The sequence below is a fragment of the Symphodus melops genome, assembly GCF_947650265.1.
Source record: "Symphodus melops genome assembly, chromosome: 4".
In the NCBI taxonomy this organism is placed as follows: domain Eukaryota; kingdom Metazoa; phylum Chordata; class Actinopteri; order Labriformes; family Labridae; genus Symphodus; species Symphodus melops.
In genome coordinates, this window is record NC_136694.1 from 10,206,053 (window position 1) to 10,232,866 (window position 26,814).

Consider the following 26,814-nt stretch of genomic DNA (forward strand, 5'->3'; position numbering starts at 1 on the left):
CTGATGCAGAGCTGGCTAAACACTGAAGCCCCAATATCCTTGACATAGCAACCTAGCACAGGGGAGTGTGTGTGTGGGGGGGACAGCTCATGCCAATGTTTTGAATTTGGAAGGCAGTACCTATTTGAAATGCTAGGTGTCAAAGTTACATGTTGATCTTTTAAGAATATATATTTTTTTTATTTTCTACCAGTTAATGAAGACTTAAAGTACTAGAGTTCCTGACATTGACAAAACACGGATTTATCTTAGAAGATTCCCCAAGAGGCCAAAAAATATCTGTTTATTGATGTAAGGTTTACTTCATGTTGTTTTACTGGTCTAATGATATTATGTTATTACTTTTTAGAATTTTATTTGTTAATTTTGTAGCGTTAACCTCCTTAGTCATATCACCAAAATTAGTTAACATTCAAACACTGCAGGTTTCTATTCACTCGATTATTTCTGTCTTGCACTCAATGTACAATGCATCATGTTTGGGCCTGAAGCGGTATGCATTGATTGCAGTTTTGTACTCCTTATTGCTCCATGCTTTTGGTCAGAAAAGCTATTATCTACATAATGACAACATCAGCACCCAGCTCACAACAAACTGTCCCTATTGTCCACGTAGCTGCTCTTCAGATGGCCATCGTCTGCTTTCAGGGCTCGTCCCTCTGGAGGAACCATCCGATAACCACTTTTGAATGACGGTTGACAGCAATGAGACCAATTACTTTCATCAGTTACTTGGCTTATTGATCAGTCGAATGACCTTTACAGCTCCAGATGGCGACGTCTGTCTGAACAATGACTTCAACATCACTTTGGCTGCATGTTTCCATCTGAAAAACAAACAAAAAAATCCCCTTTTAGATCACGAGTGACAGCTTGTGGAAAGCAAACGTCTCATTATACATATCAAAATGGAGAGTAAAATAAGAAACACTTGTGTTATTGCTGTTTCTGTAGCTGATCTCTGAGACAGTGTTGATCTCTTCAAGGAGGAAAAACATGGGTGAGTTTGTCCCTGGTATTGGGGCCTGGAGACTAATGGCTGGCCTTGGCCTGTCACTTGCCCGAGGGGTCTTTTGTCGTAGAGACAGGATTAGAGAGAAATAGATGAGAGCAACAGATAATGAGGGAGATTTGTCTTAAGTCTAATCATTGGCTTTAAAGGACATGATCTGGGCGGCTGCGAGGAGGTTAGTGAAGATAAGAGGTCTTTTTCTTGTTGTGATTACACCTTTCATCACCTTTAAACATCCAATATGTTCCCTATTATATCTGCTTGGTTCACTGTTTTATTAAATTAAAGCAAACATACCATTCACTGATATGATTGCAGTGAAAGTGTTCTTTGAGCAGACTTGGATAGGAGGCCTCATCATCGACACACAGTGATATTGCTGCTGCCTTCATTACCTTAAATTAGTCTGTATAAACCATGATAGATATTTCTGTTTCTCTCTAAGTGTATATTTGTAATGCTAATTCGCCCAATTCTGGGGAATCAAATCAAGATGCTGAACACAGCTAAACAATCACTAGGGAAGGATGCAAACACTTTTATGCTAATACCACAAGAAGATGGAGGAGAGAATAGAAAGCACGGGAGAGATGAAAGGGGCTGCTGGTCGACTCAGTCATAAGTGAAGGGGATAGAGAGCGGAAAGGGAAAGAGATACAATGGGAGAACGTAAGTGGAGAGGGGGAGAAAATTAAAAGCGAGTGAGCGAGTCTTTGGTTTCCTCTGAGGACGTTGGAAGGAGGGACAGGGGGAAGAAAGCCTGTTTTTACTCTTACTGTATTTATTAAGGCCAGTCTCCAGGGTAATCAAGAGCTGTTAAAAATAACAAGCTGGAAGGTGCTGCAGAAATAAACACTGCTTTATACCTATACTGTTATGTCCCTGCTTCTAATACTTCAACCTCCCAATATCTCCAACTTTAAGTTACTTCTCTGCATTGTGTGTGCAGAAGAAGACTAGAAGAAGAAACTTACTCGAGAATAACGGGTTTACATTACAATCATTATCCGCTTGAGCGAGGGTCATGGTTATTTCCAAGAAGCCCTCTTGTCCCCGGATCCTTTGCTCACATTCCCCTCTTTGTCACTGAGGCCAGCTGAGGCCCCCACTTTGCTTTGGGCTATGTGAAATTATTATATTGTACTGGGAGATAACAGACAGCATGTAGCCTTGAGGCACTTTCTGCGCTTCACCTCCTTAAAAAAGATATTGCTGTGATAAAGCGCGGCTCCTTCTCTGCTCGTGCTCAATCGAAGGGGAAGCCTTGAAGGCAAGGTCTGCTGAGTGGCAGCCAGATGAGAAGAACTAATAGAGAGAAATGCTTGATATGTTTGTGTAGCTTGTTGTGTTTGGTGAAGAAAAAGGAACCTCTCTTATTTGCATGAGACCATGTGAAAGGCCACCGCTAAATCGTGGGAACTATTTTCAAACTTGATGCAGGTTTTTTGCAGATGGCATGGTTGATTGGGAGCCAGATTTGACTGATTTGGCTTTGTCTGAAATTAGTGGATAGCTTGCCAAGGAGATGGTCCAAGAGGCATGCAAAAATCAGGAAAAGTGGGTGTTTATCAAAAGGCAAAACAGCGTGAATTTGTTAATTTTACTATTTTGTATGCAATATTTGTATGTAACAAGTTTTCAGGCCATATTTTGTCATCTGAAGTTTCAGCGCTTCTCCATACTTTTCCTCTGGTTCAAACAGAGAGGAGGAAGAGGAAAGTGATGTTTGGGAGAAAAATCTTCTGTACAAACTGAAAGAGGTCAGACAGAGACATTTTATTTCATCAAGCCTGTTTGCTCAGGTCATAAGGATCCCCGACATGACCTTAAACAGGGTCAGTCTTGACCCACCTGACGTTAGTACATACTGTATTGTCACACTGGAGCCCCCTAGCTGCCGTTTGCCGAGACGTTTACAGCTTCACAAACAAAACTTCACACACACACACAAATCCACACAGAGAGGAGAACAGCTCCTGGGCTGAATGGTGCTGTATTAATCACACTGACGCCTGGCACTGCGATCTGTGACCCAGTCTTTTAATTGCATCCGCTCTGCTTTGCTCCCGCTTTCCCTCTTTATCTTGCCTCTTTTCCCCTTTCTCATTCCTCAAGCCTCTGCACGCCCGTGCCCATGAGAGCAGGCTAATGCAAAGATAAGAGGAAAGGCCAAGGCTGTAAAAAACCCAAATGCTCAACCCAAAAATGTGCCTCTACAAAAACTCACAAGACAGGGGGAGTCACTTAAACAGGCTGAGATTCAAGCAAAGGTGCAGAGCATAGCTCTATGTGTAATGTGATAACGTGCAGGTGAGTTGCTGTGAAGACAAAAAAAAAATATCTGCGAGGAAATCTTCATAATCCATTGAAATACGTTGACAACTTATGAAATAGCCCTTCAAATGTGTTGCCTACACAACCTCCTGTTTGTACGTCCAGTAGAAAGAATCTCTCCCTGACAGCCTGGTAGGAGCCAACACAGGAGGTCCTTTCACAGCTGTTCCTCCATACCTACAAAACGAGGGCGGTGACAGAAGGAAAACAAAGGTGTGATGGGGTGGGGGCGGAGGGGCTGGTGGGTGGATGTTGGCCCTATAGATGTGACATTACATTCATACTGTGACAAGGTTCTGTTCAGCCCCATAAGTGCGCCCGCCACCAGATAACAAGCATGTGGTGTTTAAAAAAGTGAAACATGAGCGCTGATGCACACAAATGCAGGTTGACAGCACCTTCTCTCCCACGCACACGCATACACACCCATGGGAATGTAGCTAGTCGATGACATCCGAACCCATTTATGCATCAGCTGTAATAATCCTATATGCAAAGAGCTTGTGTCAAACACTCCCACTCCAGTGTCCCTCTCCTCTCTCACTCTGCGTTTCTAACTCTCTCATTCTGGCTCTCTTTGCATCATAAGCACACACAGTGACACAAACGCACAAATACTGGAGAGTCGCAGTGGTTTCCTTGTGTAAGAGCGAGCTGTCAGAGAGAACTGTGTGGGCTTTTGTTAAAGCAGAGGCAGAAAAAATTCATTTCCAACTGCGGCAAAAAAAAAAAAAAAGAAGAAGGAAAAAAAAGAAGGCTTTTCAGGAAAGTCACATTGTACCTGCAGTGTTTTAAAAACAGCAACATGTAAATTGCATTCGTTATAAGCATTACTGTGGGGGCACAGTGGGCTGGATTTCAAAAGAGTTCCAAAAGCTGTGGATGTTCTGCATGATGTACCTCAGGTGGGGATTCACAAGAAGCTGCACTTTAGTTGTGATAAATAACAACATCAGAAAATAGACGTTACATCTTTACTTGCCAATCAAACTGGTTCCACTGCAGTTACACTGCCATCATCTCAAAGACGTAAACTTTTCTGATGTCTTTACCTTTCATTGTTGGACAGAATATTCCAACTCAAATGTCTGTTGAGTAAATGTTAAGCTGCTGTAATGTCACTGTCAGGTAAACCTTGTAGCACAGTCGTTTTTCATGTTTAAACTTATACTGGGGGATTAAATCCACCTTTAGGGATTTTTTTTAGTTCATCAAAACCGTTTAGTTCCCCAATGAGAACATCATTTAAGAATTCTTGGCAGTCAAGCTGGAAACAGGACTCTTTTTCTCTGTCGCTCTGAATCCCTGACATTTTAAAGGGTTTTTTTTGGTTTATTGCTTGAAGCAAAAGATATTCATGTGGAATTCAAGGGACTTATTTCTTACTTCACAAATTGAACTTGTGCATGTTTCACTGAGACTTATTTGATGCACTTTATCATTAGTAAAATTAATTCAGCTAATTCTGAGTGACACCAATTTTAAAAGTAATTAACTGTTTGATCACTCTACTCATATTTCTGTTTACATTTTTAATACTGTAGAATTAAATTAAAATTGTAATTTAGACAAAATATTAGACTTTCTTGCCAAAACTAAAACTACAACTCAACGACCAATTAATATTAATCACTTACAAAAAAAACTGTAACTACTTGAAGCAGGGGCGTGTCAGACTTTTTGGACCGAGCCTTGAATAATGGCAGGCATTGCATAACATTTGTTGGTGCACATGCAAATACATTTAATTTTTGTTTAGCCTTTCTATCCCCTTTTATGATATGTACTGCTTAGCAACACAATGTGGTTAAATATTTATCTTTTTAAGCTTGATTCTTTAGAGACTAAAAAACAAAACTATATATGTGCAAACATTTTTTGATTTTACATCCAGTACTGCCAAGGATGCCAATCAGATTTCATGGGGGCCCATGCAACCCCTGACTTAAAGTACAGACAATTTTTAAAGATATCCTAGCATGGGCATACTTCCTCTTATACACAGTTTGTTGGTTTACTCGTCGGTAGACTCTGTGCTGCTGTCTATCACAGCCTCAGTCTGGCAAAAATACTGTTATTTGCAAATTGAGTGGGTGGCGTTGATTTTACTGTTGGCTTGAGGAAAGTGACGGGATACCAGAAGGAATGTTTACTTACCACAGTGCCATGACTGTGATGAACAGCTCCTTAACAAAAGAAGCTACATATGCTCGGTCTGGATCTTTTTATCACTGCTCCTCCTGATTTACCTGATTCTACAAAGTGTGCCACAGTGAGACTTTCAGACTAAAGTTTTCATTGCAACTGCAAGCTGCAGAAAGTGAGGTATTTATGTCACCGCTATCCATTAATGTACAGTGTGTTTGCTATTTTTAGCTGTTGGAACTAAAACCATAATACTTATTTATAGACCTGTCTAGGTTAAAGCACTTCAACACAAAAGTAGAAGCAACAAATACAGCAAAACCAAAGAAAGGCTATAAAGGTTTTACATAAAAGTAAGGCTATAAAAAGATTCTCCCTAAAAATTCACCTTTAAAGCGTAGATTGCTTGGAAACCAGGTGAATAATGCTCAAATCAGACCTGTGTGATCTTGACCTTTTTTGTGATTTCTTTTTTCTACACTTTATGCATGTCTCAGCTCCCTTTAACAACAGTAAGAAGTGACCCACCAGGGTGCCCATTTTTATGTCTGGCTGAGCTGTTGGCTCAGACTGACTGTCCTGGTTTGCATACAAAGAAAGAGTCTCAGTCTGCAGGGAACAGATGAGAGGGGAGGAGGAGCACAGGTAGGGGGTTAAAAAGGAGGAAATAACTATAGTAAGTGGTAAGGAGGGTTAGGAGCTTTGAATAGTGAGGTAGAGCGAAGTGGGAGAGCCGAGAGGAGGGGGTGTAAGGAAGGGGAGTGAATCGCCAGAGAGGGGAGAAGAGGCGTGCACGGTCGACAGGTGTACATGGTGTAGGCGAGTGCACTGCGATGAGGGAGGCATGCTCCATGTGGATGCACAAAGCAGAATGTTCAGAGGTACCACCTGCCATCTACATTATGCACATGTAATGTTTCCATACAAGAGCAGTTCTGGCCTCCTCTGGGGTATTGTCGTGGATCTACAAGCAGGCAGAGACAAAGAGCAGAAACTCGTTTCTCTCTCAGTATTCTGGTGTGTGTGTGTGTGTGTGTGTGTGTGTGTGTGTGTGTGTGTGTGTGTGTGTGTGTGTGTGTTTGAGCGTGCATGGTGGCAGGTAGTCACAGCCGCTTGCCCGCTCTGTTTTAGCAGTGTGTGTGCGCTCTGTTGGACAGCATGTTTTCTGCAGTCCGAGTCCAGGGGAAAGCAGCCAAGCAGAATGACAACAGCCTCAGCAGCCTGCCAAACACTGCTGCGGATGGCAGGACGCACTAAAATATACAGGACACACCTGTGCGCAAGCACACCTACACAAGAGCATACACACACAACTCATACGCGCTCACGCAGAAGCTTTCACTAGTGCACACAGTGGCAGACCAAAACCTTTCTACAGACGCACACAATTACAAATACCTACCTAAAATAGAAGAACAGAAGGCAAACACACACTTGAGCAGGTGGTTTAATACCCCTTTTGTTTTCCTCATTGACTGCCAACTCATAGCACAGGGGCACACACGTTTATACACACTTTGATGGAGGGAGAAATTGACACAATTGATCTCTGTGTCAGGAGGCAATTGCAATAGACCCAATACAGTTTTCATGTTTTACTGATGTTGAGAGGGCTGTTTAGAGTCCTGGTTCCACCGAGCAGTCCGGTTTGGTTCAGTACAGTTTGGTTCAGTTCAGTACAGTAAACCTTGAACTTGCTTGCCTTTCCACAGCCAATTGTACCCTTATCTGGTAAACCAGATGGAGATAGCCACGTCAGCTATGTAATAGTGTGAAATCATAGCAGCCCAACACAGTGTAGCGCGCGATAAATTAAGTTAAATGAAGAAGAAGAATAGAACACAACAAGCAAAAGGGACTGGTACTCTTGGCACCCCAACAGAAGAGTATGCCGTACCAAACCGAACTGAACTGGACCACTTGGTGGAAACGTGGCTTTAGTAACACGATCAGCCTTACTCAGAGAGTTCATTAGCTGCGCCTGCACACAGGAATAACTCCTGTAAAGTACCATAAAATAATTATATATAGACCATAAATGCATGAATTCACATTAAAGTCCATGTTTTGTTGCACTCAAAATGAGAAATACCAGAAAGGTTCAGACTTCAGATAGGTCACAGGAAGCTTTCATGAAACTTTATACTTTATAAGGATGCAAAGATTTCTGGGTAAACAAGGCCAACTAATAGCTCAGAATGTCTTGTCATGACCTTTTTTATTGAGACTTTTTGTAGAGATTTTTATTAGACAGTTTATGGATAAGACATGTTTTGTACCCAAGGACAAAATAAGAGGTAAGGTATTGGATCTGTTACTTAAGAGCTCTATAATGATGCCATACAAATACCCACTGACTGACTCATATTAGCCTTCTCACATTATTAAGAGAGTATTGTGAATTTAGATGTCTGTCCTTGTGCGAATGTTTGATTGTATCATCAGAAATGGGATTCGTTTAAGAACGCTGCCATGTGCTTTAATGATTAGATACAGAATTAAAGCTAAGTGCCAGATTGCTTCTTAACTCCCTCTACACATAGGAGTTATACGAAACCTTCCTCACTATAGCCAAAGGCCACAGACACACTCAGCTCTCCTCAGTTCAGACCTGCTGCTCCAGATGAAGTGACCCAGTGATTAAGTTAAGTCCAGTGGCAGCATTGATTGAACCTGCTGTAAAATATTTATGATTCTTTTTTATTCATGAAGTAGTCAGGGCTCACTGACCTTCAGGGTCCTGAGTTTAGAAAACACCCTGAAGGCTCATCTTGGATTTTATATTTCAAGTTCAATTTTTTTTTTGCACAAAAGTATGCTGCAGTTTGCCAAGCGTAAAATGGCAAAATGAATTATATGCTCCAGGGAACAATCAGAATAAATAAGCACAGATTAGTTATCAGCAGTGCTTCATCTCCATTCACTGTTATTTTTCCATTTTGATGTGACAGTAATAAATGACAACATTGTGCATTAGACCTTGTCTTTAGGACTTGAAACAAAGAATTTATTTGTTTGGTGGCCGATCTATTTTCCAATTATTGTCTATTATGTATATTCTTAATCTAGCTTCATCTCTTGTTTTTTGTGAGCTACAGTATTTGTGTCTCCTGCTTTCTTCTTTTTATCCTCCATCTCGCCCTCTCCCTCTCTCTGACACACATGCAGTTTCTCTATCTCCTCGGCGTTGTCTCTCTCTGCTCCTTTCATCTCCATTTAACAGCATGACAGATCAGATCTCACCAACTGATTTAAATGTGCTTTGTGAACAGGATTTTTAATGAATAGCTAAGCATTCATGAATATCTTCACACCAAGGAGATGTGTTAGGAACCAGGGTCGCGGTCCCAGCCCCTGGTGGGAACACAGCGGTAGGCGGTGAATGATAAACTGAGAGGTGGCTCAGTGACCTCACAACCAATCAAGGACACTTTACGAACAAATGCTCAACAATGTTAATGCCTCACAGACCCCATGTATGTTTCCATGCCAACTAGCCCAGTCAAAGTACACACACCAACAGGCAGACCCCCAGAGGCCTCGCTGGTTTTATTGGGAAAATGAATTTATGCAATACGCTGAAAGAAGCTTTAAACCTCATCCCCCACGCTAAAACACACCTACACATTCCCACACAGTTATTTAAACTGTGAGCAGAGCTTTGCAGTGTCCTTAAGCCTCACTTTTGCAGCTGCACCACAAGAGACCTGCCTAAGTGACAACAATTAGCCCGCTCAGTTCAAGCTAATTGAAGTCATTTACATAATACACGACTCCCATCACAATTCATCTGTGGACAATTCAAGCAGGTCTGTGTCATATTGTCATGGCCTTGTGTTCAATCGCCCTCCCCTGCCTTGATAAATGATCCCCAAAGTAAGGCAATCACTTAGCAGTCACATAAGGACGTTCTCCACTGGGCTGTTTTTTTTTTAATGAAAATATGGATTGCATTTGTCAACCCACACAGATGCGCACATTGTCAAAACTGTGTTTACCATCAGCCCCATTACGCATGCAATTACTCAGAGGTTGAAAACAAGCTGCCTCATTTGTGCAACGCTGAGCTGCAGTGTCCAAGTAGATCTTGTGCTTTATTAGCTTGTTGTTCTGTAGCTGCTTTTGACAGGAAGCTGGACGATAAATTAAATAGACGGCTTGATAAAAAAAAAAAAAAAAAAGCATGCTGTGCAGAATTCTTCATGCTGGATGTTTGAGAAATCACAGTGCCAACGCTCATAACAGGCGACCTGTTCCCTCAGTGATTTATGAAATCAATTTGTCTTGTTATCAGCAGCCAGAATTCGTAAGCTACGATCAGAGCACATGCATTTCAACTTGGGAGTATAGGCGACACGGGATGGTGCATATGTGGGTGTTAACATAACAGATATGTTGAAAACAATTATCAGTCATGCCATCGCATCATGCTGTGAAAGTTGGGAGAAAGATGCTCTGACTGTTAATTAAATTTGGCAACAGAATGAAAGGATTTTGAGTGTTTGAGAGGCTGTAAGTTTGTTCTGTGTTTTGTGTGCTGTGGCCGTGTAATCATGTCAGTTGTATCTGGCTAATCAGCTTAAATTAACCTAACAGCCCCTCAAACTCTCTGTCCAAACCGTTGTATGTGGAGTAAAAGATTGCAAAAACTCCAATAACCAGACCACACAATGTTCTTCCACGCTGTGCATAAACACATATGGTACATCAGACAACAAAGCTGAATAGCAACCAAGTTAATGTATGGAAACATGAGATTGCTCATAGCTCCCTTTTTTTGTCGCAGAACCCTCTGAATGTCATCCATGCCTGTGCTCTGTGTGCTTGGCAGCAAAGCATGAAGTGGAATCAGCCCAGTCAGCCTAATGGGCTTTAGACCCTCACTTCATGCTTTCCCTTGAGAAGCTGAAGGAAATGCTGTTTTGACATCGCTATCTGTCTAGTTTTGGTGAAGAATGATATGAAAAAGAATTAGGTTCCCTCTTGTGTATTCCGGTTCAGAAACAGATAAGCAGTTTGTTTTGCCGAAGACGTCAAAGAGGGGAATCAAAAGTGACAGCTGAGGGGAAGAGATATTTCAAGATACGTCATGATGGATGCAGGTTAATCTTAAGACTGCCAGATGTGTTGGGGATTTGCAAAAACAACTCATGAACTAAATCTCTCTTTGCTTCTTTTAAATTCTTTCCCTCTCTTCCCTTTATGTGTGTCACTGCAGTGAAGTTTGAGGATTGCCAGCGCAGCAGAGAGGTGGGTTTCATCAGCAACGACCCCAACTTCAGTGTGAGGCCTGATGGAACGGTTTACGCAGAGCAGGAGGTGGCCAATCTGTCAGAGCCCGTCCAGTTCATGGTGACAGCCCATGGCCTCCATGACCTACACATCTGGGAGACAACTGTAAAGCTGGCCTTGGCTGGACACCCTCATCCTTTAGCCCTGACAAAGGTAGGAGACATGGGACATTTCAGGAAAACAAAGCTAACATGCACATGGCACCAACTGATCTGTGATGTTTTACGATTAATCAGCACAGCACAGTTTTTATCCATTAAACTTTCTGTTATGACATGATCAAACATATGGATATAATACTCACAAAGATGCTCATTGGTTAAAGTCATTCAGACCATTGTAAAGGTCACTGCATTTAATCACCCACTTTATGTATGCATATGGCCTCCATTGTGTAAAGACTTTTTCTGCCTTTAAACAAGCCTGAAGTTGAATTTGACCAAATGTGTAGCTGAAACACATTACTCAGTTCACTTATTATGTAATTATAGGATTAGGATTTTAATTGCCCCTTTCCTTCCTCTTATCAGCAGCGATCAAAGTAATACATGTCCTCTCCCACATCTATATACGTGAATATATATATATATATATATATATATATATATATATATATATATATATACTGATATACAGTTTTTTATGTATAAAAGCTTTCTATTGTTCAACCAGAGACATGATTTGCTAATATGGCTTTATAAGATAATGGAAAACAGTGAATCTACACAGGGCTCGATTTAGAGCCACTGGTACTGACTTTTACTTCCCAGCAGTACATTCTTGAACACCAAACCTATCAAACTGTTTTTCTGACCACTTGTGGAACGCCATCGGGCTTAATGTTCAGTCATGTTTCTAATCACTCTAATATGACAAAAAGCCGAGAACTCCTGCTGAAAAAGTAATTGAAATGTGGAGATTAAAATTATGCCAACTCTTGGCATTGGAATAAGAGACTAAGAAAAAATCAACATTGATGGAGCTAATGTTCCTTAGTGGCTAACTCTGCAAGGACCCGGCGATGTAGATCATTGTTATGTTCTCCACATGGTACAGCTGGAGAACCATTCAATAACTGAACAAGAAACAAACGGTTTAATTGTTTTTAATGTTAGTAACAGTAGTTTGTACACAGGCAAACAGCGTTATGGATTACTGAACATGTATCTTTTGGAAAACTCTTTCTTGGGTGAAGATTTTCAGAAACTGTGTTTAAGGTGTTTATGTGTAGATGGGAGAAAAGAGTATTGAGCTGTAACATCACGCTATGTGTCAGTTTCTCCTCCGTTTGACGTCATTGTGGGATGTTGTCTTTTTTTGTTTTGTTTTTACATTAGATTGGTGCGATAGCAGTTTTAACCAAACTAGTAGTCCCCCTATGTTGACAGGCAGTCGCACTTGAATAAAACAGTACTTACAGAGGAATGGCGAGAACATTTCAGTCGTTTTTGACTTGGCATGCCTGTAACAATGCGTTTTGCCTTTTCATGTGTGGAGATGTTTTTGAGAATTTACGTGAGGGATTATTTTTTGAAACCGAGCTCTACAAGATGTTTTAAGTGTCTTAATCCTAATAAAACCAAACATAACTTACTTACTTACTTGTGAAATGAGTTTAATAATGAGAATGCAGTTTTTACTACATAACAATGAGAGGTAGAAACAAGAGTAGGTAGAAAAGGATTTAATTCATGTCATTTGTGGATATTTAGTTATTTGCTTATATTTGATAGAACAGTGTGATAATGCAGACTCTAATGGACTTACATCATAAAAGTACATCAAATATAAAGAGTAAACTTTTAAGAGACACACTTTAGAGAGACAGGAGGAATTAAAACTCTCTTTGCTTAAAGTTGTCCTCACTGACATTAGCTATCGTCAGTGGCCTGAGTGGGATGTGACATTTACAAATAATTAAAGTTTTATTGTAGACTTCCTCTGTTTGGTTGAGTCATTTGTTTGTTACATTTTGTACTGTTCATAATTGAACATTTATTAGATTGCAATTATCTCGTCATTTGGCAGAAAATCAAAAAAATGAAATGGCCCTGCAGTCAAAGCTCTGACTCTGCCTTCACCGTCTAGCTCAAATGTTCTCAAATACCTCACACTATATATAACATGTGCGCTATCTGACCTACAAACAGCGTGCAGTGAAGATTGTGTCTTTCATATGAGCAAAACAACATGTATTGTCTATTTAGTACCTTTGCCTTAATTAATATGCAATATGGGGCGTTTCTGCCCCAGTGTGCAAAATTGAAAATGAGAAAATGAAAAGAAATTAAGATATTCCCTGTATTTTATATCTTCCTAGAGATCGTATCTTGTACCCAGATCATCTATGCTCCGTGTCTGCTGGGTTAAAAAACGATCTCAAATATTAAACAAGCAGTAAAAAGTAACGGAGCAGTGTCAGCTACACAGCGGCACTTTGACAACAAACTGTTGTCATGGAGACAGGACAGCCATGCAGCGCTTTTCTTTTCAGCACATGAAATCTTCATGCACACTTTCCTGAGTGCATATAAACAGGGGAATGAGTTTGGTCCGTGGTCATCAAACTTTGGTGACCTAGAGCTCGCTGTTTTCGAGGGGGAATACTCTGAATGGTGAAGGTTGCAGGGAAAACTATTTTGATTGTTCAAATTTCCAGAAAAGTTGCGGTGATTGGACAACATTGGAAGGTCACCCAGAAATCGAGGGGATTGGTTGAATTTGCGTGAATTGTTGCGATCACAACATCGCAACTTCCTGGAGGGACTGCTTAGTAAATCAGGCCCTTACAGGATGCAAAATGTCAATATGCGAACTGCTCCAAGGATGAAATTGAAAGTTCAGGGGCCACAAACAGGAGGCTGGTGGGCAAGACGCAACTTACATTGAGGACCCCTGGTCTAGCTCATGACCCTGATGAAGGCCACAAGCCGAAACGCATCGGTCTAAATTGTTAATAAAGTTTATCTTCAGACTACAAGTTTGAGCATTTTGACCTCTTCAAACATCTCACTCTTGCACCTTTCTAGCTGGTGAAGTTCTGTCTGAAAATCCAGTCTGCTTCTTTTGTCTAGTTTAACATTTTGTACATATGGAGAAAAAAAAGAAGGAAAAATTAAGACTTTATTTACCAGAGGCAAGACACAAAGGGAAGGCTCAGGTGAAGTGGTAATGGCGAAACTAACTGCAGTTGCAATGGTTTCTGGAACTTAAAGGGAAAGCTTCTCTGCCTTATTACTGATGTGTTCTTGAATTGCGGGGCAAATGTCCCTTTTTCTACATCAGTAAACACACAGTGGAGCAGTTGGTAACACACATCTCTTTGTTGTGAAAGTCAATATTTATTTTTGAAAAGAGGTTATCACATCATCTAACGGCAACTCGTCACTGCTTAATCTAAGCAGCAATGAAAATGTCGGCAACAAACAGCTCACAAAATCCTTTCTGCCCTGTTGGTGGTTAAAGCAGCTCAAATAGCAGCTCATATTGTTCACTGGCTTTTTGTGCAGATATATAATGTGTGGAGGTAGAAAAGTGTTGAGAATTTTATGAATTGTTCTTCTACACAGAGTCAGTACAGGCTTTGTTGTATAGCACCATGAGTGCACTGATGTGCTTTTTATAACTGGCTTGCTTTCTCACTGTGCTGTTTTAGAAGCAGGAAATAGCATACTTGAAATGCGCTCTATGATGGACCAGTTCATTTCACCATTTAATTTTTCTGGTTTACAATACCACGGCAATTGAAGTGCAGAGAATCTTTGGCCTGAGAGCCCTCTCTGCTGTGTTTATGCACTAAGGCTATCGCATCTCACACAGGTAGAGCCTCTCGCTGAGTGCTCTCCAACTCGTACTGATTTCATGGCACGTTGATTTGCCCTCTCCACCAGCTTAGAGCCCATCAGTTATGCACCACTGGATTTGGACCTGACTGGTTGCCAGAGCTGGTTTTAGTGCTTATTTGATTTGCATTTTTGTTGCACTCTCCCTAGAAAGCCTAACCTGTTCAAGGTAGATACAGCAAAGGCCAGCAGCTGGGTGGAACTTAGGACCCTCGGGTGCACAGGATGTTGAAAATCAACACCAGCAGGATGCTCGTGTGCTTGAAATATAGGCTGATTATGTTTACAGTCCACACTGGAAGGCTGGAAGTCTCAAAAGGGAAACAGAAGCTTTAAGAATGTCATTACAACTCTAAGAAAGTTTAGTTTCATTGTTATTTTCATCACTTGAGTTTTTGAGAAAATTTCCCATGGGAGAATGTTACCTTAACCGAAGACCAGCACTCATGTCTTTTTTATTACAGTGAAGCAGCTAATGGAACTGCAACATCAAAAGACCTGGATCAAATGTTTTCAGAGCCACTCCAAGCAGAGAATGGCCAATGAGCACACACTGTGTTGTTCTGCCTGTTTGTCAGACTGATAACCTCCAGATGTCAGCTCCAGGGCTCAGGGACTGCAGGCCTAAGGAATACCCCAGCAATGTGCAGGCTGCCTGGGAGTAGAGAGCTGCCAGCTGGCCCCAACTGCCTCTGGGTTTCAGGAGGCAGCATGGACACACTTACTGACTGTCTGTCATGTGTTCATACACAGCAACAGTCTGGGACATGCAAAAACAGACGGACAAATGCATCCTCACATATGCTCATGCATTATTTTTGCACATTTTTTATGTGTGCACACATGCTTGCATGAAGGCCAGCACACATGAGTTCCCTAATGTGCAAGCAGGCATGACTGCAAACACCACACATGCACATCTCTAATAAGTGAGACATTGGAGAGCTTGATCCTCTTTTCTGTAATTAATTCAGTATTTTGCTGTTATCACAATGCCAGCAGTCTACCGTCTGTCGGCCATGCTTTTTTTAAAGTGACAGTGTCGTACAGCCATTGTTCTGACATCATCCTAATCACACAAGTGTTGATTCATACATTTTGCGTCAGGTCAGTTGTTGCTTTGTTGTTCCATTTGGCTGAACAGAAATGGTAATACCCTGCTACTTCTACATGGAACACGATGCAAAAATAATGGAAAACATCTGATTTCTTTGAAGGCCTTTAAACCCATGCTGAGAACACATGAGACAACTTCCTCTACTTGTAACTGTCATTTTAATTGCTGTCTGTATGTTGTCAGTGTAACTTTTCCCCTGAAAAGAGGTTTTTAACCTCAATGGGAGTTTTTCCTGGATAAATAAAGGTTAAAAAAAAAATTAAAGTTACAATAAATTCTATTTCCTTTGTATTGTGTGACCTGACCCTTTATCTTCCTTTCTATTTTAAATATAATATTATATTATACTTTATGATACTCATTGATGGAGAAATGTCATAGTCGAGCAGCTAGACATGGAGCTCGCCGGAGCTGTTATGAGTTTGCTTTGCTCAAGGGCTCCTCAGTAGTGAACTTGCATTTCTCCAGCAACCAGACCCACTTCCATACTTTGAAGTGTATACCAGGACGTGAATTGATGACCATCTGGTTCCCAACCCAAGTCCCTACAGACTGAGCTACTGCTGCCCCCCAGTTTTTTAGCTATATTTTAGGAATATTGGGATTTGTCCAATCAGATGCTTCCACATCCTTATTGTAGGACCTGATGGCTGGCCTTCTTCTGTGGGCATATAGAGAAACTGTTCTTCACTGACTTATAGTCAGTCCTGATAATTCAACAGAATTTGCCAGAGAGAGCGGCTGCTTATCCTCATTTGCATGTTTGTTTGTTTTCTCACATTATTGTTTGTTTTCCATGTTTTTTTTGTTTGATTCAAATGAGCATCTGCAAATATGCACACAGCCTCAGAAACGCAGACAGAGACTAATTCCAAGGGCTGCCCGTGGAGGGGGCTGGCAGCATCCGGCCTCCCTCATGCCAATTGGTACCTGTGAGTGTTTTGGATGAGTGGAGCTGCAATGAGAGTTATCTTATCTGGGAAACACATCTGGTCCACTTGTTCCTCTATCTGTCCTCTAACCAGCCAACCGGTCACCCCCCTCCCCTTTACGTCACTAAACCCTCAGCTCTGGCTTTTAGGAGGTCTGCACTGAGAAGCCTGTCCAATCCCCTGAGCTAAGAGTTTGAACAAAGGATGAAAAATATACACTGAGTTTACACAGGTGTGGCTTACAGGTGTATATTGATAGGAAGAACAGCTGGTCTGTGTTTGGCTCGGAAACCTGACTGTCGTGCTTTTCTGCACACGTGTCTCTCTGCCTGTGTGACTGCGTAACGTGTGTGTTCCAGGTGGGATGAGCAGGAGGATTTCCACTGAGTTTCAGGTGACAGCAGCATGCTGCCAGCGAGTGTATGTGTGCGTTTGTTTGTGTGTATGTTTGTACACAGAGCAAGAGACAACAATAGGATTAGGTGGATTACAGCAATACAACCATCTTACAAAGAAGGACACCATAGAGGATTGGGGGGGGGGGAAATGCAGTCTTTTACACACCCTTCTAACCCCTATTTCAGCAGCATGAGCATGAACACAATCTTGTTTCTGCAGATATAGCTGCAGGGGGTTGCACACTCCTATATATTCCTCCATAGGAGTTTCTCGCGATGCTGTTTTCCTGCATGAGTTTTTTACTTTAACGACAATAAACTAAGTTATATATAGATAGTTACATATAGATCAATAATGGACAGGATTCCAAAAAGTCTACATAATTTGTTTTAAACATTGTGTTTTAAGACAATATCTCTCCAGTGGTGGTTGACATTTCAAATCACTTGTCTTTCAAGTGATTGCTATGCAGTAAAACTGCAGGCCTGTTGCCTGTTTCTCTCCAGTTGGCTTCTTTATTACACTGCTATTTCATCAGTACCTGTTTTAACTGATGACAGGCTTCTGTCAGGCCAAAGTGTTGCATTGTTTTCTTTCTCCAGCGGGAACATAGAAGACAGGGAATGGCTGGTATCGTTCAATCTGCAGGAAAAATGTCTGCAGGGATGCAGACAGCGCAAAGCACTTCGTGGACAAAATCCAGCCTTTTTGCTTTGAGTAGCTCTCTCTTTTTCAGAGGTGGAGGGTTCAATAAGTTGGCAGCTTAAGTGTGTCTCACCAAGGGCCTCACGAAATGTGATGCAGGAGCATTCAGAAAAATCTTGAAATATCCTCATCTTTACCCTTTCATTCTCCCAAAATGGCTTTATAGAAAGCATGACACCCAGTATTTTAGTTTCAATCTGAGAAAAGGGGAAAACGTGTCGTTTTACAGCACTTTTGAGATACATCTTCCAACCTGTCATGGAAAAATAGCGCTCTTCAAGTGATAACATGCACAGGTTTTTCAATGCGAGATGTGGCATGATATGATATGTGTTCTTTTTATTTTCAGGTTGGCTTTGAGGACATACTGTCAAGAGTCTGGGAATCCCAACCCAGAGTTATCAAGTTTGCTCGAAAACATCAGAGGAGCTCCTCTGTCAATGGGCTGAGGCGTCAGAAGAGGGACTGGGTCATCCCACCTATCAATGTGCCTGAAAACTCCAGAGGACCCTTCCCTCACATGCTTGTCAGGGTGAGTGACAGTTTGTGTAATTCCAGCAAAAAGCTCTCATCTTTTTCTGATGAAGAAGATCTTTGGTGCACACCAAAACTTTTATATAACTTCTCTTTGAAAGGAAAAGCTGTGATTGAAATAAAAAAGGTAGCAGACCAATATATTGTTTCTAAGTGCATTTAGACCAGCCAAGAGTGAAGATTAGAGAATATATAGTTATACCTCTAAGATTCATCATGAGGTCAAGAGACTCAGAATTCTCGTATTTTCTATCAGACACAACCCAGCAGGCGAAAAACAGGGCTCTTGTCTCTGATTTAAGTCATGATGCCAGATTATTTGTCTGCTGTGCCTCTGGGCACCGCACGCGAGTAGAAAAAAAATAAATCCTTGCCTGGAAAGCACTTCATGCTCAGTCTCAGAAGAATAGATCTGAGGATTACTCAGAAGTATTTTCTCTCAGTCATGTTTCTATACCTGTTAATACAGCTACTAGACTACTATTCATATCGAAGCCCTTCTCTGTGTAGATTACAGCAGCCCGAAATTGATGATAATGACATTCATATTGTTCTGAGCTCCCCAAACGCTCCTTTAACTGAGATAAATGTTTGGTCGAGGAATGCTTGTGAAAGCAGCCAATTTGATTAAGTTGCATTTTTGGCAACAAACAAAGGAGTTTAACATTGTTTTATTGAATATAGTATGATAGATGGTCATGATCAGTTCATTATTTCACTTGAGGCATTATTATGCACTGCTTGTTGAGTGTATACAAAGTTAAACACTAACCTCGCGGCATGGTAACAATCGTTTATTCACTTTAATAGTTGAGTTTTTGAAAAAAATAAAAAATAATTCCTGAATTCCTTCAGTTTACTTTATTGTTATAATGAATAGCGTTCATTCTAAGATTCTTCTAAGTAAAAACAAAAATAGGATTTGAAAAAACAGGTAGGGAGAGATTTATGAAATGAAGCAAATGTAGTCTCTTTTATATTAAAGGTAATAGTCAGATGATGCTAAATGTTAAATAACTGGGTTACCCCCGGTTATTTAACATTTAGCATCATCTGACCATTTTCAACCTTGTGATGGGTTCGTTGAAAAACAGCGCCTTTTTGAAAAGTTTAAGCGCTCGGAGAGGTTGCACAAACAAAGTAGAGCGCTTGTTGAAAAGATGCTGGGTGTTGTGCTTTTCAATCTGTCGGCCGCTTTCTGCTGAAAACGTCCTCTACAGATTGAAAACAACTGAAAAAAGACGCTGACGCTGAGAAAAAAAACGTTAGGTAGACACGGGCCCTACTCATGCAAAATAAAAGTATTAAAAAGGGATAACGCTGTCATTGCTCTCTTCTAGGAAGAATGTGTGACATTTTATACATACAGCACAAATCAAGTAGATCCTGTAAATAACTCAGAGTCATGACTGTCTACAATGAGTGAGAAACTCGAGTCCCACGTGATGTCTTGTTGTCTTAGTTAAGGATAGGAAAAAAGAAAAATAATATATTCAGTGCTTTATTTCAAAGTCACATAAGCGCTTTTAGATGATGATCATTCCTTGTCAATGTCGATGTGACGCGACAAGCTAACTAATGTGTGCTAACATTAGCCTGCTAACACAACAATGTCCTCTTAATCGAATGTAGGAAAGGTTGTGTTTCAGATTAAATGCCATTACTTTTTTTCTCTAACTATGGAAAACTATTGAAAGCAAAGACACTGGAACTTATTAAACAAGGAAAATGCTCACGCATAACACAAGCAACATTAAAAGAAAGATATGTATTGCACAAGTGAAGACTAGATTATTATTTCTATGTGAAACTGTGAAAATCCAATACTTTGGAATTTGGCTTATCTCCTTTTTAAATTTCAAATTTTCAGCCATATGATAAAGGAACACCTGTGGAAAAACCAGCATTAGTGGCCTGAAGTATTCTTCTATAAAATTCCCTATCAATCAATCTTAATTTGTAAAGCGGTGATTTAGAACAAATGTTTCGTCAGGACACTTTACAAATGTAATGCAATGGATGTTGTTGCTTTGCATTATTTATACATCAAGAATAAGAGAAATGCAAAGCTAATTCCCATGGAGGCATCACACCCAGAGATGCTGCTCTAAACTCTCCCCACTCAATGCCCCTTATCAGACACCCAGACAGACATGCAGCTTTTGCTAGCATTTCACTCTCTCTTTTTACACACAAACATGCACACACACACACACACACACACACACACACTCAAAGTCTCTTACGCCCATTTGTACAGCGAGGCTTACACTCCCGGATTACGGAAATCGCCTTTCACCAACGTGTCGGCGAGAGGGCAGATTTTCCAGGAAAGCATGGAAACATTCCCCTCACACAAAAACACACACATTGGGGGCGTGGGATATCATGGGGGGCACCAAATTGTGCTGCCCTGCTGGAGACACGGACCCTCTCTTATCCCCTTTGTGCACGTGGCTGTGTGAGTGTTCAGGTTTAGTGGGTTTGAGTGTGGCCGTGTGTAGGTGTATTGAAGACCCTCTCTCTATTAGTGAACACATTCTAGGTGGGTCTCAACCCTCAGTCATAGCTTAAAACAATGCATCATGGAGGATGTGACTCATGCGGTCCATTGCTTCATGAGGTGTCTATCTCTGCTCTCTCTCTGCAGAAGCACTCTGCCTCCTAACTGACAGCTGAGGGGGAAAATAGAGGGGGTTTCAGGCTTTATCAGACCAGTCTCAGAGGCATCTAAGAACAACCTTTAGAGCTCACACCCATGATTTATAGGGCACGCCAACTCGTTTGTTCCATGCAAACTCTTCTAATGTTCTCCCCTGTGTTGTCTTTCACTCAGGGTCTTTGTGTATGTTCAAGACCAATTAACCCTAAAGTGTAATCACAGTTTTACAAAGCATACGGCCAAAGAGGTGTGAGCTGGACTTGTGGGGGTTTTCACTATTAGTAGAGAACTGACAAGAAAACACAGAGAGGTTAGTAAAGCTCTGTGGGGTAAATAAAAGAACTAAAATGTGAGAAGCTAAACTCCTGCTAATTGATATCCCACCACCAGTTATTGTTATCACAGCTCTCAAGCAAATCAATTCACCAAAGCAAAAAAAGGCTCCCACAAACACACAAAATACAACCACACTCCCACATACACACATACCAATTATGAACAATTGCACCATCCTATACTGGACATTTTAACCCTGGTGTGTGCGATTCAGTCATGAAGAACAACAAGTAGTGCAGCTCTGAGGCGGTTGATTTACTATTGAGCTCAAATGGAAAAAGCTTTGGCTGTCAGATGATTTGACATGAACAGATGTAAGTGCAGTGGAAACAGAGAGGTTGAGCATCAGCTTGAGTTAAATGGATAGTGGGGTACATGGTGAGAGATACTCCTTTTGAGGAACTGGAAGGGGAGAAGGCAGGAAATGGAAAAGAGTGAATGTGGGGACATTCTCTCTTGGGGATAAGAAATAGAAAGTCTTTGGAGAGCGCTGTAAATCTGCAGGGTGAGGGAGGCCAACATTAGTTTCCAGCCATTTGTGGCATTCTCATCTCAACCGTCTCCTGCAGCACCTACACTTGGGCCAATGAGGCCAAACTGATGGAAAGCAGTCTATGGGATAGAAAGGATTCTGCTTCCATTTAAGCAGGCCTCAAACACAGGCTGCCTCTCTGACCCACGTTAAGGACAGTGAAAGGAACAATATGATCTGGAAATAATTGAGCACATTGTGGACGGTTGTTTTAATATTATGTGATTCTGCAACCGAGGGGTAGACTAAGGGAAATGTCTGCGTTAGCGGTTTCTTTCTCACTCTGCGTGACTCTGTGTCCTTTCCACGCTGCGAAATGAAACCACTATGAAATGTATAATACATAGACTTTATCATATTCACACTGTAGGAGAAATTATGGTCTTAAGGTGAAGAGGTGAATGGTACTATTAGAGTGCATCTCAGGATGATTTGGTTTACCTCATTATTTTGAATAGCCCATTATGCTAGTGCTCATGGGTAATACAATATGGCACAGTGTGGTTTTGAATGTATCAGTCAGAATGACTCGGGTGCTTTGTGTAGACGGATTTCATCAAAAGCATACAGAAGCATGCAAACAATAAAAACTGTTGAAATAAGCCTTTCATTTCACTTTGGCAGAAGCAAACTTGAAGCTCTCTTTAGAGCAAGAAAAAGTATGTGACTTTGTGTTGCTTTTCCTATTTGGTTCCCTTGGGCCAGCAGCTAAAATACATGTGATATATTTAAGTGTTTGTGGGCGCAGGTTAGCTCAGTGGCATTGTAATGTCTCTACTACTGTTTGCTCAGTCCCCAAAATGAAAACACAGTGGTTTATTTACAGCCTCATATTGCACAGTGTATTTCATTACAGCTGGTAATGAGCTGGTAATATGCTTTTGGATACGCTTGTTTTGTCTGCTTTTTTATTGCATCTCTCGTGCACTCAGACACATTGTGCTGATTGTGTCTGCATTGTGCATGTGTACATTTTATGTGCGTGTGTGTATGTGTATGCATTTACACCAACGTAATTTTACAAAAGGTAGGCAAATTGAATTATTTAAGCTTAACATAGTTCTTTCAGAGTTACTTTTATGTTTGAGGGACGTAGTGTGGAATAAACAACACCAAACTGAGCTCCTACTAAATCATCAGTCACTTAAGAGGTTGTTTTTTAGTTTTAAAAATGAAGATACAGCTCCCTCTAAATGTTCTTATGTTTGCTGCAATCAGTTGTTTGGCAGGAAGGGGTAACTAATTCATCAGTTTGAGCTGTTTCTTTCAGAAGACTGTAATTGTTTTCTGTTTCTTTGGCTTGAAATACTTTAAAACTGTTTAGGCTGTCAGTCAAGTTCTCACAGGAGCTGTCAGTTTTATATCCACTAAGAGAACATTTAAAGTGTGACTTTGGTATTACAGCTCATGGCAAATCTGTGTTTTTGGCCAAATGTTAACAAGAGAAATCACATCATGAGAACTTTGAAAAAAAAAAAAAGTGTGGTTTAATTGGATTCATGCTCTTTCAATGCTGCTGTGTTTTGATCCGAAGGTGTCAAAGTGCCTCTGTACTATTGAAGCAAACAATGGTTGTGACACATTGTTTGTCAAAGGGAGTTTTACAAAGCAGGAGGCAATGTTATTTATAATCAATTAAAAAAATAAATCTTACGCAATATTATTTGTGCCAATGTGAATTGAACAGTCATTTTTTTCGACATCACTTCAAGATTTCCTTTTTAATTCACAATGCACAATCATTTGCCAACAACTTCAACGACTCAAATTATTAACTATAATTCATCCATAGTTTCTTGGTAACAATTGATAATATACTTCCAATGAGCTTTGGTGCATATGATGAGCTTCTCGTGATAACTCTGTCTCATACACTCCATCTTCATTTCTTTAAGTTAACAATGTCTTGTCTGTGCTCGAGGTTCACAAGGAGTTTAGCTCTCAGCTTCAAGCAGCATACAGAGTTTGTCTCGTCTGGCTTAAATCAGGGCTCCCCTCTCTCTCTCTCTCTCTCTCTCTCTCTCTCTTCCTCAAACACTATCTTCAAAGTGCATCCCACAATCTAGGCGCTCCATAACAACAATGTTGTTAAACGTCCCCAGAATAAAGTCCCCTTTAATCTGGTTTCAAGTGGTTTACTTCTTCCTGGTGGATACCTGTCTAACCTGCCTCCATTAAACAAACCTGTCATTTAGTGAATTAAATCCCTTTGCAGACAAATCTGACAATGGTTCATAGCTACGAGTACTAATGTCTCTATGACCTATTAGGGACACAGGTAGCCTTGTGGCTAGTTCTCGCGGCCATTGTACAGACCCTATAGTCGTCCATGGAAGAGTGTATCTGTGCATCGCCGAGTTGATCGCATTGAGGGTTGTGCTTGAAGTTCTTGCATGCTACAAAAAAGTTAAAAAAAGAATCACAGTTTAAAAAACAGTTTGAGTGTATCAGGTGTGTTTGAAAAGCAGCCCAAATGTGTGTTGTGCTCGTGGAGCGGTCGTTATAGAGCTGCAGCTCCTGGACAAGCCTAAAGTCTCCCAAATCAAGTGGTGTCCTGAGGATTTCATAAAGACACCCTCTTCTTCTGTGCTGCTCATCTCCTCGTCCTCAGCAGTAGAAAGTTCAGAGCTTTCTACTTAACAATGATAGAAACATACTGCGTGTCCAAAATGTTGCTATTTACTTGACTGTCGATTTGGTCACCGAGCTATGGGTGCTGTTGCTTTTTGGTGTGCTTTCCGTCTGCTCTGCACTCTACTCAGTGGCAAGCTTAGCATGTAACGAGACCTTGCCTTTCAGAATGTGTTTGTTTCCATCACGTCGCAGTCTGTTTCCGGTTGGTGCAAGCTGCATCTCTCTGCTCTGCTCCGCTTTATATAGGCTGGGAGTCAATCAAGTATGCGTCAAGCTGGACAGAAGAGATGACCCGAATAGGAAGTCAGACAAGGAAAACCACAAAGCATCTGCTCAGTTTAAAAAAAAAAAAAAACACAATATACAGACTCCCCATCGTTTGTTCCATCATTTTTATCGACATGACTCCAAAACAAGCACCCAATGAATGTTGAGTTGAGGGATTCAAATGAATATTTGAAAGCATAACAAATTTTGTTCACATTTTTCTCTTTATTTTAATTGAACTTGCAGTTTTCCTTTGATCTTGGGAACCCATGAGTACAACTGCTTTTTGCTGTGCCCATGCTCCAGAAACAGGCCCAGTGGGTTCAGAACGAGTAAGAAGTGTGTTCATGTTTTCACCTCTTCCCAAATTTAGTGAATGTAGATACTCAGATACTTACATGACCCTTCCCAGTGTTTCTGGGCTCAGTACAACTGATCCGTCCGATTCTAACTTGTAGTAAAGTGTTAGTAGGATGCAAAAAAGAGCAGATTTCAAGCCAACATTACTAAAAATCTGCATTTAGCGCTCTTTGCACTTCAGAAGAGCAGATGCTTTTGGGCATCCTTTAAAACAATATGCAAAAATTAACATGCACACATTAATACATGAAGGTTAAGATGCCCTATAGTTAATTTCTTATAGATAGCATTCATTTTGTGTTACAGTATTCAAGCGTGTTGCTCTGCCAGCAAGTAGTAAAAGAAAAAGTCTGTCTGATCTCAACATTTCAACTACTACATGCTGCAAAGTTAGTCAGAGTTTAATGGGATGTAATTTAGTGCAAATATATTCAGATATTATACATACAAAATGTAAGGTACCAGGTGTAGTTCATAAATTAGCCCTTGGCCTTTGCTGTTAATGGAGGTGGAGGTCAGTGCAGTTTTACATACTTTGCTTTGTGACATTTTTTCCACAAACAACATACATGTATGTATCTGGATGTGAGTGTGTAACTGTGTATTAGTGTGTACTGTAGTGCTTGTGAGTGTGTTGTCATTCTCAGCATCCCCAGTTGGACAATTAGAAGGTGACAGTCCTATTAGAAACCACCCAGCACTACAAAGGCTGAGTGCTGTTGTGAGTGACACAGAGCTCTGTCTCTCACTAAATAACTGTCAGTCTGCCCTCGTCCACTCTGACCCCTCTGGCGGCGTCCCTCTGAGCCACTCACCCTCCCCTCTGGACTCTCATTGGCAGCCTTCGCAGCTCCCTGAGCCAAGCACGGCCCTCCTTTCAAGCCTGGCCTCCAACTGATTGGTTGGACCCCGTTAGCCTTAGGCATGCCAGAAGGGCTTTCAACTGGCCTCAGGGTGCTGCTGATTGGCCGGGCTTTCAGGGTTGTGTGTCCCCTCTGGGAGTTTGAGGAAGCAGGTTGAGTTGAGGGATTCAATTTGACAATAGCAGTAAGTGATGATGGGAAGTGAAAGAGCAGCAGGAACCCCCTGCCCCCAACTCTATATTTTATATCTCGGTCTCTAATGCAGCTGTCTTTCCCTTTGGTCAGCCTTCCAGCAACCAGCCATGCCTTCGCTGTAATAATCTTTTTGTACATGGAAAACCTATACAATCATTTACCTACCAAGGAGGTTTTGGTTAAAGCAGGAGGCTTTAAAGAGTCCAATCTGGTTCAGACACAATCGTCAGCCTCTGCCGTCTCTATTCCCATCACAGACTATGGGAATGTGGCTCTCTTTATTTAGCCAGACAGAATGGTTGTATTTGCTCTATTCTTTTCACTTCGCCTGGAATCAGGGGAATTAATGCCATTGTTAATGCAGAGAGACCGCCGGTACATTTCAACAGGATTCTCGTCTCTCACAGAGCTCATCTAAATTGCCTGGCTAATGCTGTAATTGGTTTTGTGAGTCACTTCTTAACTTCCATTAATATTTGTTCTCCCTCTAATTGCCCTCTTTTTCCAATCCTACATTTTTTCCCTCCGCCTGGTTAATGGTCTGAGGTGGGGGCAGTGATGTGCGTGTACAAGTGTACACGCCTGAGAGAGCATCTAATCTATTTTTTAACAGACACAAAATTAATGTTAAATCTGAGGGACTATTTCGTCTC

General features: G+C 41.1%; 3 protein-coding genes across 4 annotated transcripts in view; 2 read left to right on the plus strand and 1 right to left on the minus strand.

Moving 5' to 3' along the window:
* The window catches only part of cdh4 (cadherin 4, type 1, R-cadherin (retinal)), a 193,983-nt gene that overhangs the window by 115,966 nt on the left and 51,203 nt on the right, over nt 1–26,814 (plus strand). For both annotated transcript variants that reach the window (XM_079340972.1, XM_079340973.1), the window contains exons 4-5: nt 10,710–10,936; nt 18,128–18,310. In XM_079340972.1, the coding sequence (XP_079197098.1) occupies nt 10,710–10,936; nt 18,128–18,310 (410 nt within the window). The remainder of the gene's footprint in view (nt 1–10,709; nt 10,937–18,127; nt 18,311–26,814) is intronic.
* The window catches only part of rae1 (ribonucleic acid export 1), a gene marked incomplete at its 3' end in the record, with an annotated part of 229,256 nt that overhangs the window by 81,496 nt on the left and 120,946 nt on the right, over nt 1–26,814 (plus strand). The window lies entirely within an intron of this gene.
* Nucleotides 20,945–26,814, minus strand: part of taf4a (TAF4A RNA polymerase II, TATA box binding protein (TBP)-associated factor) — a 78,331-nt gene continuing 72,461 nt past the window's right edge. The window contains exon 16 of the mRNA XM_079340975.1: nt 20,945–20,955. The gene's annotated coding sequence lies outside the window, so the exon portion shown is untranslated. The remainder of the gene's footprint in view (nt 20,956–26,814) is intronic.